Source organism: Pezoporus occidentalis, unplaced genomic scaffold, assembly GCF_034315485.1.
Source record: "Pezoporus occidentalis ecotype Australia unplaced genomic scaffold, CSIRO_AGI_Poc_V1 ctg45, whole genome shotgun sequence".
Classification (NCBI taxonomy): domain Eukaryota; kingdom Metazoa; phylum Chordata; class Aves; order Psittaciformes; family Psittacidae; genus Pezoporus; species Pezoporus occidentalis.
Genome location: NW_026915780.1, coordinates 1,017,258 through 1,029,541, shown reverse-complemented (window position 1 = coordinate 1,029,541; position 12,284 = coordinate 1,017,258). Strand labels below are relative to the sequence as shown.

The window sequence follows — 12,284 nt, the reverse complement described above, 5'->3', positions numbered from 1 at the left end:
AGTATGGAAAGACGGTTTGGAAGTATGCAAATACACAACATATGCTTCAGTAATATAATCAGTGTATAGAACCATAAACACACCTGCTAAGGCCTGATCCATCAAATTGGTTGCCATGAACGTCACCGTCGGTGCAGACAAAGCCGTTACACGGGTGACTTGCGCTGGCATCAAGGGACCCACGTGAGCATCCATTCTGGAGGCGGAACCTGCATTCAAACCACAAGGAAACATTTGGGTTTTTTCCAGTGAACAAAAATGCCTTTAAAAAGCTCCCTTTTTCCACAGATGCTCTTTTAACCTCCTGCTAACCATTTCTCCCTATGCCTGTCTGCACAGTAAAACAGGAGGGCTGTGTTACATGAATTACTGGTCTACTCGGGCCACGATGTCCACCAATTCACACGAAATAAGCATTGGTGGAAATCTTAAATTAATAAAACATGGCCTTAAGATAAGAACTTCAAGGATATATGAATGCCTTCAGAACAGGTTACAGCAAGATTAGTTTTCTTATTTAAGGTTAAGTAACAGACCTCCAGTTCTACTGTTAATTCACCACAAACTCTTTGTGTTCCACTCTACCCATTGAAAATCATTTTGCTGATAGTATAAACAAGCAGCTTTATCCCTGGGAATCACAGTCTGCTCAGACAATGCACAAAACAGAAAATCACTACATTCCTGCTATATGTCATTCCTGTTGAATCAGTAATCCGGGTCTGCTGCTAGAGCTGTGCAAATTAAACCAAGCTACTTAATCCTTGGGAATTTGTGGCTAGCAGCAAATTTGAGGTGAAACCTTGAGCATCAGCTTCCCATTAACTGCTCACGAAACCATGTCTCAGAACCTGAACGACCCATAGCACACATAATTTCATTTCAGATGGACATTCCAGTGCCCCATTAGCAGTCTTCATACGCTGTGTACAAGCCACCATCTGAAAACTGAGCTGGCAAGAGAGAGCTGGGCTTGCTCAGCCTGGAGAAGAGAAGGCTCCAGAGAGACCTTAGAGCAACTCTCAGTGCCTAAAGGGGCCACAGGAAACCTGGACCTGGGCTTTGGACCTGTACAAACACATACATAAAGCACAGATTTTCTTTACCCTTGACATGTACACGTATGCCCGGGCCTGATGCCCAGTCTGACCTGGTGAGTGGGAACCCTCCACAGACCGATGACAGTCTAGAACAAGTGAAACAGGCACCAAAGGATGCTCCCAGACAGTTAACAGTGACGAAGCAGGGAGAGAGAGGAGACAGCAACAGCAAAACCTCTGTGATGCACTGCCTGTCCCAACAAAGCAGCCCCATGCTGTTCTTCTGGTGGCCTCCTCCCTGGGACAGCAGAACCTCCTGCTGACAATGACCCTACAAGAGCAGCAGCATGGGCTGCCTGGGGGCATGGGGGAGGTGAGCTACAAGCAGCTGCTGGAAAACACCAGAAAAGGGAAAGAAAGATATGATTATTTCTCTTTTTTTTTCCCTGCCGTCATCAGGATAAGAGAAATTCCTGCAAGACACGATCAGGAGCACGATAAAGAAAATACACTGCAAAGTACTAAGCTTAATCCATACTTGCTTTGAAGAAAGAATGACAAAGGAAGCATGTAGAGAAGAGGAACAGGTCGGTGTGATGTTTGTTGTGCTACCTGCAGCACAGTAACATCACGAGAGGCACTCGTAACTTGGCCATCTCTAACGAGGCAGTGAGCCATTCTCCTGCCCAAGCTGCTGTTCAGACCTCAGGCAATGACAGCTTCTTTTTAATGCTCCTGTCAAAGCCCCTGGCAAAACTATTACCTTTGATGAGCTCTCTGGATATAAAGAAACGCTGAGGAGCCATCAGTTCCTACACCAAAGTCTAAGGTGCCTCTAATTATATGGAGCAACCCACATGACAGCAGACTCACAACAGCGCCTCCAGCTTTATGGAGATGCCCAGCAGGATGCCCACATGAACAGACTGAAATGCTGATTTCCATATCCTTGGAAACCATGTCTTAAGCTAAGATTCCCATCTGTAACTTAGGTCATGTTACTACACAATTAATTCCATGAGTAATATTTCATAAAGCAAGTGTTGTTGAGTTTTCTTTGGCTTCTCAAATTAACTGGGGGTTGAAGCTAGATGACATTTAAGGTCCTTTCCAACCCAAACCATTCTGTGATTTTGTAAAGTTGATGACAACAAAAAGGACACTTTCACCCTATTGCTTTCAGAGTCTGATTAAAATCAGTCTTGAGTGAGGTAAGTGCATGTGAACGCCTTGCATTACAATAATACCCTTGGAAAGGGCTACACAATGATTCTGAATATATCCAAAATGACCATCTTAATGATGGCAGTCATCACCTTAAAGATGGTCATCATCTTAAGGTATTAAAGATCATAAGGACAGCAACAAATCCAAACCATACAGGAGATGAGCACGACCAGGAATCTCCAGTTTGCCCTTTAATGCCCATGCTTCCAGATGTGAACCCCTGCCCTGGTCCCCTCCTGCTGCTGAAGCTCTCTGTGGCCACACAGCACCTGAAGAACATGTGGGACACACGCAGACACTTGGAGGTTCACAGCCCGATGCTGAAGTTTATAGGGACCCCAGGCTGCTGGAGGCTCACATTAAGGTGTGCACGTGGATTTTGGTACACAGGCAATTAGGGTCAATTCTCTACACCCAAAATTGGAACAATTTGCATAATGTGCTTAATTATGTCCCTCTAGTTGGACACATGAGATGAGCTCTGCTCATTTTGTTACCACAGTGCATTGCTCCATGTTCAAACGTGACTTGCTATTATACAATTTCAGATCTTCTTTATGTTGATTTATTATCACAAGCAGGAGCAACAAAATTATCAGTGCATCTTTTGGTGTGATGGAAGCAATTAGCTCACACCTTCTGTCCATACTGAAGCCAAGCATATACATACATATATATATACACATTATTTCATACCTGCAGATTGAGTTCAACTGCTCAGTTTAATTACATCTGATGCTCACCAAACAAGCTTGCATGATTTAAGGCAATCTTGACCTTTGAGGAATAAATATTTATGCTTTCTAGTTTTTCATGCTCATAAAGAGCATGGATGGATTTGGAATACAAATAGACTCTGTGGATTGAGTTTAATGTCATGATGCAGTACAAGCTTTCAGCCTGAATTGAACACAACCTGGGCTGGAATAACACCTAAAGGTGAACCATGAAGAACCTGGTACCCACCTACGGATGTTCTGTGCTTTTTATGATTGAGTTTGGGTAAATCTTATTGCAGACCAATGAATGCTGAAGATGGGAAGGAGGCAAGTGATGTTTTCTGTGAAGTTTCTGATGGCAGCCAAGGAGGCCTGACCAGCAAGTCATGCATTTGGAGAACATCTGTCCCTGTTTAAGATCATTTCGGTGTGTTTTACCATCGCTTACAAACACAAGTGACCTTGGTCTCAACTGCAACCAGGACGGTACAAGGACAAAGGAGGATGAAAGCAGACGAGTGAAAGGTTCAGAAACCTGAAGATCCTTTTGCAAGTGATTCTCTGCTCTGATTTGCATAACTAACGAGCAGACACTGATTTGCATGTCTGATGAAGGGAACCTCAGGGGAGGGCTGGGTGCCTGAGGCTCCCTTCCCCTGCGCAGCGGCTCCATGTACCCACCTCCAGCTTGCTGGTCCCACAGCCACGCTGCTGAGCCCCACCTCAGGAATGGCTGAGCATCACCATGAGCAGGGCAGAAGGAGGGTGGCAGGGACAGCTCCAGCACTGGTATCACTTCCCAGCCCAGCAAAAAGCCTCCATGTGAGCAGCCTGGGACCAGGGCTGGCATCAACCCGGGGATGTTTTCCCTCTTCTCTGCTCCTAGGCAATGGCAGCTCAGGGAGGCCAGCTCCTACGGCAGCTCTAGCCACAGTGGGAATGGTTACAGCCACACTGGCTGAAATGGGAACGGTTATAATACACAAGCCCATCACCTGGCATGCCTGAATCAGCATTTTTATACTGCTGCTTCAGCACCTGAAGAAAAGAATGGGAAATTAGAATAGAATATTATTATTATTTCTAATACTATTATTATTTCTAATGGGGAATTAGAAAATTCCCCATTACAGAACAACAGAATCATGGAAAGGAACTTAAAGCTCACCCAGTTCCAACCCCCTGCCATGGGCAAGGACACCTTCTACTACAGCAGGTTGCCCCAAGCCCTGTCCAACCTGGCCTTATTGTAACTGACTGACTATTACAGCAGAAACCACCACCTCCAGGTGTGCATCAGGAGCCAAATCAAATCAGAGAGCAGATTTTCCCCAGAACACACAGCTAACATATCCACCTCAGGTATTTCTAGCAAACAGCATTTAAAGTCTCTTCCTTTCTTCACCCCACACCACCCAAATGGATCACTGCTGCTAACCCCCTTTTCTACTTGCTTGCAGCCAAACAAGATCTGGGAGATGGAGCGGATGCATTACTGACACTCACAGCTTGGTTGAAAGGGATCAGACAGATTTTGAGGGCAAAACTGTTCTTATAAAGGTTTATTCCATGCCTCGGCAGATCCATCATCTCTCATCACTTCATTAGACAGCACATGGATGTTAATGACCCATACTAACACACCCATTGCAGAATAACACGATGCTGTCCTGGACCACACTGCAGGCCACGGCAGTGGAGGTGTGCTCCTGCTGTTAAGGGTTAATTCTTACCTTTTCCAGTTAAACCATGGCACTTCCAACTTAAGCCTAGGTTGGCAGTTTGACAAGGGTTTAAGCCTTATTTTCCTCATTGTGATTCAAGAAGCCTTTAACTGAACCCAAAAGAACAGGGCCCACATTATTTCTTTTAACTATTCCTACTGAAAATATCCACAGCGCAAGCATAATCTTACCCCCAGTGAAGTCAGCACAATTCTCTCCATTGAGCTTTATGGGCACTAAACACACTCCTAAAACCAAAGCTTTTCTTCCTGCAATTTGCCTCTTGCAAAGCCACTCCATGCCCTGGGACAAAAGCTCTTCGTGCATTAGTGAACAGCAGCATTACTCACTTGTATGTATATTAGCTAAATATATCTCAGGACTTGTATTCACTACTGGCTTTGTAAGGCTGCCGCAAGAATGGCAGCAATGGGAAGAGCACAACTGCTGGGGTGCCAGTGGTGGGGCTCCAACCAGGCAGGACTCGACCAGGAAAAGGCCTGCAAGGATTCCTAAAATACACCCTGTGATACGCGGATAGACTCCACAACTCGTTAAAGTTTTAAAGGAGGTATGCTTTATTCAGCGCTGAGGCGCATGGGGGATTGCTCCTCCAAAGGCATGAGCACCTCACTGTCGTTTCCCCTTTACATTTATCCTCTAAAGTTATACTTATGCATGAGGTTGCACAACACACCTATACATATCCATGCCCTATCCCCACTCCATAGTATAATGAGCTGAAAGGTCCTTTGCACTTGCGCAGTGCTTCCTGGTGGTCGTGGGCGAGGGTCTCAAGATGAAGTCAAAGACTCTTCCTCGGGCCTGAACTTTTCACCTGTAGTCATTACCCATGCTCCCTGGAGGCTTGGTCATTGTCCAAAGCGCAGAGCCAATTTCAGCCGGCCTGGGTGTCCAAAGGACTGGAACCAAGTCACGGCCCCTGCCTCTTAACAATAGCCATGTCCTTATATCTTGTTCTAGCACATACAGAGAGTACGATAAGCATGAACAAGTAACAACATTGTTAAGCAAGTGGCTTGATCTACCCCTTTGTACATTGCAAGTATGATAAGGATGAGCAAGCAGTAACACTTAAGCAAGCAGCTTGACCTACCCCCCTGTACATTGGTTAACCCTTCGCATCACCTGGAAATAGTCATGTGCTGAGAAACCCATAACAAACAGGATGCTGGGTTTCCTGCAGGGAGGGAGTCAGGGGATAGAGCACTGCAGGGCACGGTCTCATTTCAAAAACTGGATGCTGTTCAGACACCTAAACCCACCCCTATTCAATTCACCTTCTTCCTCTTTTCACACCTTTTAAGACATACTCCATATTTGCCTGTAGTTACACATTCGTTTCCCAAACATGAAACACACATTTAACTGAAGCACTTCCTATACCGCTGGGATTGATGGTTAAAGAGGAATATAAACCAAAGGCATTTTTGTGAATATTAATCCTGGTTTGCCTGAAATAATTCAGCCAGGAATAGTCTTGTCATAACACTACAGGCTCAGACTTTGCCTGTCCATCTACTGCTTTGCACACCTTGCCAGTTACAGGGAATACCTAAAGGGGCTGACCAGAAAGCTGGACACTGACACTGACCCGGCTGCCTCCTCATTTTGGCCTGGGATAGCTAAAAGACACAATTCTAACACCAATGGATCTCCACCACAACAAGCTGATCTATCTCTCTCCAGGTGAACACACACCAAGAACACAGAACCACACAGTACTTTTCCAGCAAAGCTTTCCAAGCACCAAACCTCCTGTTTCAGTGCTGCTTCCTGTGCTCATCTGTGGTTGTTCAGCGTGGGAAAAGGACACCAGAACTCAACAGTACTAGGAGAAATCACAGCAAGTACTGAGCAGCTTCCTCAAGGATCTGAAATGTTTTCCATGCATATTTAAAATTAAAGACAAATATATTTGGAAGGGTTTCCATTTAAACATGCATGCTATGGAAGTCATCATATAAAACTAAACTTGCAGCTCTGAGCTGCCCGAGGGGAGACTGAGACGAGCTCTTAGGCAGAAGCTCTTCCCTGTGAGGGTGCTGAGGCGCTGGCACAGGGTGCCCAGAGAAGCTGTGGCTGCCCCATCCCTGGCAGTGCTCAAGGCCAGGTTGGACACAGGGGCTTGGAGCAAGCTGCTCTGGTGGAAGGGGTCCCTGCCCGTGGCAGGGGTTGGAGCTGGAGGAGCTTTAAGGTCCTTTCAACCCAAACCATTCCCCGATTCCATGATATTCATTACATTCCACTGTATACAGACACACGCACCTCTGGTTGCTAAAGAAAGTGGAAATTTCCAGTGGTGTAAAGGCCAAGAATGTCATTTTCAAAAGTGTACCCATGACCAAAGAGTAGAAAACCCATTTACAGTATAATTTGGTTGACTTTCAAGTTACTGATGCAACACAGAAAATCCCCCCCCATCAACAGGAGCCAGCAGGCACTGCAAGATTTGCTTATTTCTAAGTCAAATGTGAGCTGCAGTGATTCTTTTTTACATCCAAATTGAAGCATAATGAGAACATATTAACAGAGAGTATTAAATATTCAGTGGTCTGCCTGTGCTGGGGAAGGGCTTTACCTTAATCCTTCCAGAGGGCCCCAGGGAGCGATGCTGACACAAGGCAGGCTTTGGGCTTTGCCCTTTTGCTACCACTTAGGGGAATTCCACTTCTGCACGGGAAAAATCAAACAAAACCCAACCCACCAACCAATTCCAGAGAAGCCAAGAGCAGGAGACAAACCAGAAATAAGAAACCAAAGGCTAATATTAGGTCTAAACACTCAGAAGAGCTTTCCTCAGAGCAGCAGATAGAGTTGCTGTTTCCTTTGTGGTGAGTGCCTACAGGAAGCAAAAGTTTTGGGACCAAAGCAAACTTGCCATCAATTCCTTATTCTTATGGATGCCTACGAAGCCATGGAGTGGATGAACATGGTGCTGTAAAACCTGTTTCAGAGATGAGAGGAGAAATTCTGGCACTGAGCATATCAAACCCTCCCTTGTCTTCTTAAGGTCTTTTCCAATCCAAACCACTTTGGGATTCTATGACAAATGAAGTGCAGATATGAGAAGCCATGCACTTACCAATCCCACAGCAGCAGCTAACAAACACGTCTGTGTTGCAGGGTGGGCACAAACAGCTTTATCCCGTACCTGGAGGATGCTGTCCTACCCTGCAGACACAACCATCACAACACAGAGACCGTGAAAGGTGAGAGGGAAAGGTCCCTGTGCCCAACACAGCATCTAGAGCACCTTGTCAGCACCTACATCCTCTTGTCACTATGGTGGCTGAGCAGTTCTACAAAATCCTCCTCGCTGTCACCACTTGAGGCATTACATCTGAGAGGGGTTTGACGGTGAGCACTAAACCCAGCCCTTGTCCAATGTGAGGAACATGTGTAATACCCAGCTGCTGCCGCGGGCAGCTTGGTAGTTTGGAGCTGAGTACTAGGAATGAAAATCCAGCACGTGATGCTGCAGGGAAACCACAGCTTGCTTACAAAAATCACTGACAGCATTTCACACTTAACTCATTTCTGCTCTCTCTCTAATGTCTCCTGTGGGATTTGGACTTGAACTGAGAGAAAGAATCATGGGAAGAAGATAACAACCTGAAGAAAAATGTAATTGGGATTAAGCAGGTCAGGCAACAAGCATCAGAACTGCCCCCCCCGATTTAAACCCAGCCCAGCAGAGAAAAGAAGTTTTTCTACTGGCAAGGAAAGTCACAGGCAGCAAAGACTGCTAAAGGGTGGTTCAACAACAAGGAAACAGAACCCTGGTCCGATCCTTTCATCACTGAAAATTTACTTGGGAGGGATGTGCACGTTCCCAGCCCAAGGGCCTCACCCCGGTGAATGACATCAGCATCAACACCAGGACAAGATGATGGGGACAATTGTCATCCCGCTTCCCCAGGAGTATCCCTTGTGGTCACCTTGGTCTGGCCAAGCAGCAGGGAGGATCAGAAAATCCCTGGAATATGTAACACTTAGTTCTATAGAATCAAAGAATCATCAAATGGGTTGGGATGGAAATACCTCAAGGCTCATCCAGTTCCAACCCCCTGCCACAGGCAGGGACACCTTTCACTAGAGCAGCTCGCTCCAAGCCCCTGTGTCCAACCTGGCCTTGAACACTGCCAGGGATGGGCCATTGGAAGGAGAAAAGCAATGAAATCCACAATTTCAATCACTGTATCTGATAGCCAGTAGCAGGCAGACACAGAAACACACTGATTTATTTTTATTATTGCTGTTATCATTTTATGACACCAGAAGTTAGTGAAGATCAGGGCCCAGGGACTTGCTTCATTTAGAAGCCACATCCATCATGATAAGGTAATCTGGGGCAATACTGCTTATCTGCAAAGGATGGGAGAAGTCTCTTTGCGTGAACAAAGGAGGAATTGAACAGCAACAAAAAAGAAAATCAATTTTTACAAGCCATGCAGGCTCCTCCAGCGACATCCAGCCCCTCAGCTCTGCTTCCACCCTCTCCTCAAGGTCACACCACACTTTTCCCCATGGCCGTTTTCAGAGGCTGCCTGGAAGCCACGTTTGCAGAATTCTCTTTCCTTACTCTCTTTCTTCAACAGACCTGGAAACAGCCATTAAAATACTCAATGCTTCCCGAGTTTGATTCTCTTCTTCCCTCTGCTTTAGGCTGCAAAACGTGCTGCATTTTCAGAGCACCATCTGCCCGCACTGGTCTGTAAAGCTGCTGCTGGGTGAGCCCTTGCAATAAACATCTCCAGCACAGATGCTGCCCAGCTGCTAAAGGGCTCTCAAAGCCCTGTATTCCCTCCCAGCCTGGACTCAAACCAAGCCTCTGCCCTCTCCTTTCCTCACCTCCAGTGCTGGGTGACTGCAGGAAATCTCCATCACGCTGCCATACACTGTGATGTTAGGCAGGAAAGCCACAGCCACCCAAAAGAGTACCCCCAAGAGCTGGGGAGGGTGTGTGGAAATGGCAACCCCTGTTTCCCTGTTTATAATCTTCCCTGTATCTACCATGAATGTGGTTACACAGGTTAACGATGATTTATGGTGCAACCACTGCACTGAGCACTTCTTCACCTGCAGTGTGCAAGTAACCCCTTGAATTCTCTGTTAGAAACCAGAAACTGAAGCAAATTTCCCAATGAGAAGCAGATGGGATCCATTTGCTTGCTTATAGAGAACCACAGCCCATACCTGAACCACAGATACACCAGGAAGGTAACAGCTCACGGACCACCCATGTCAGCAGGGACGAGACAAGGGGAGAATTTTGTAAACCCAGATTTTAATTGTTCCCTATTGTCCTGGGTTCAGCAGTAGCAGTCATTTTTCTCCTTAGTAGCTGGTGCAGTGCTGTGGTTTTGACTTTCAGCCTGGGAGCAGCGCTGATAGCACCGATGTTTTCAGTTGCTGCTCAGTAATGTTTGGTCTGACCAAGGACTTTGTGAGCCTCATGCTCTGCCAGGGAGGAGGGGAAGCCGGGAGGAAGCAGAGACAGGACACCTGACCCAAACTGACCAAAGAGGTATTCCATACCACAGCACGTCATGCCCACTATATAAACTGGGGCAGTTACCCGGAAGGGTTAGATCACTGCTCGGTCAGGCTGGGTATCAGTCAGCGGGTGGTGAGCGGTTGTATTCTCTTCCCTTGTTGTTTCCCTTATCATTATTATCATTGGTGGTACCACCAGTGGCTTGTGTTGTACCTTAGTTACTGGCCTGTTCTTATCTCAACCTGTGGGGGTTACATTCTGGGCTCAAACCACAACACCTATCTGAATAGAAACAACACTTTGAATTTTGGCAGCATCACTGCTGTTGGCAGAACCACCCCCATTGCTTTGCGGTTCTTTGTCCAGGCTTCTCGGGGGTTTATTTCTGTTTGGCTTCTCCTGTTTTTAAATTAAAGCAAAATAAAACATGAAATTGCTACTGAAGATCTATTTTGCTGCTGTACAGGTGAGTTACAACAATAATATATTCAATGACTTGGGATGGAAAATAGAAGAATGGCAATGAGCTGGAAGGGTGAAGGGTGATACCGAAATGAATATGAGTTTCTAGAAAGGAATAGCTCTCAGCAGGTTATGGTACCTCCTGGCACAGGCACAAGGGACTCGAGGGCATCCCAGCAACCTAGAAAAGCATTAGGTGGCTTATCAGTTTTGACACAGAGAATTTTTAATATTTTCAGTTAAAAGTGGAGAGTGCAGAGGATCACTCACCTCGTTGCTGTGCCATCAGATTAATAAATTGCCCTATGAGGAGGTCAGAAAGTTAGTATAGCCCTTTCTCTCTCTGGTTAAATGAAAAATGGTGGCATGACACACAGCTACAGATGGACAGATATATACACACAGATACATATTTATCTGTACAGCTGAAAGACAACATAGAGAACTACCGAAAGTCTACTTGAAAGAAAAAAATTCTACATAGAATCAATCACAGAATGGTTTGGTTTGGAAAGGACTTTAAGATCATCACGTTCCAACCCCCCTGCCATGGGCAGGGACACCTCACACTAAATCATATCACCCAAGGCTCTGTCCAACCTGGCCTTGAACACTGCCAGGGATGGAGCACTCACAACCTCCCTGGGCAACCCATTCCAGTGCCTCACCACCCTCACAGGAAAGAATTTCCTTCTTATATCCAATCTAAACTTCCCCTGTTGAAGTTTGAACCCGTTACCCCTTGTCCTATCACTACAGTCCCTAATGAAGAGTCCCTCCCCAGCGTCCTTGTAGCCCCCTTCAGATACTGGAAGCCTGCTAGTTTGGGTTGGAAGGGACCTTCAAACATCACCTAATCCATCCAGTTTCCACCTTTACACTGGAATTCAGTTAAACGGTAGCAAGAATAACCAGTTAATATGAAATAAATTCCTACTACATGCTTACAACTGTTTGACTCAGAATGCCTTTTTAACGTCAATGAGGCAGAATGCTCTCCCCCAGCAGCACCTCCCGAAACATCCACACACAGCACCCCTCACATCCCTCCGGTGGCTTTCATGGCCCTCCTCAGGTATTTTACAGGCACCGTACACAGCTTTGAACACAAAGCCAGACTGAAGATCCCTTTTCAAAAGCAGGTGCAGACACATGACAGTCACCAGCAGCATCAGCTCAAAGCCCTTCATCCCTGGCTCACCACTACACTGTTGGAAAGTCAGTAACGAGCTGTTTGTGGTGAGGAGCTCGCATCTCCCTGCAGCTGCTCCAGCACAGCTCCAGGCTCCTACAGAAGCAGAGCTTTCTCTTCATACCTTCTGTTTCTGGGGGTGTTTGCCCCTTAGTTCCTCCACAAACACACTGTAAACTGCTCCTGTACAGATCTGAGAAGAAGGATTGAGCTCTCAAAGACTGGTGAATCCCTCTGTACTCATAAGCGGCAGGGAGGAGGAGAAGAGAGAGATGCTGTAAGTGCTCAGGCTGAGACAAGATGATGGCAAAACCTCATCTTTCCATAAGTGACTGAGCATCCACAAGAAAACAGCGCTCTGAATGTCAAAAAAAGCTTCAAGTGATGCTCGCCTTGTCT

At 46.2% G+C, this 12,284-nt stretch overlaps 1 protein-coding gene across 2 annotated transcripts in view; it reads right to left on the bottom strand.

Moving 5' to 3' along the window:
- TCERG1L (transcription elongation regulator 1 like) overlaps window positions 1–12,284 on the bottom strand; it is a 79,288-nt gene that overhangs the window by 31,079 nt on the left and 35,925 nt on the right. For both annotated transcript variants that reach the window (XM_062635185.1, XM_062635184.1), the window contains exon 5: window positions 84–209. In XM_062635185.1, the coding sequence (XP_062491169.1) occupies window positions 84–209 (126 nt within the window). The remainder of the gene's footprint in view (window positions 1–83; window positions 210–12,284) is intronic.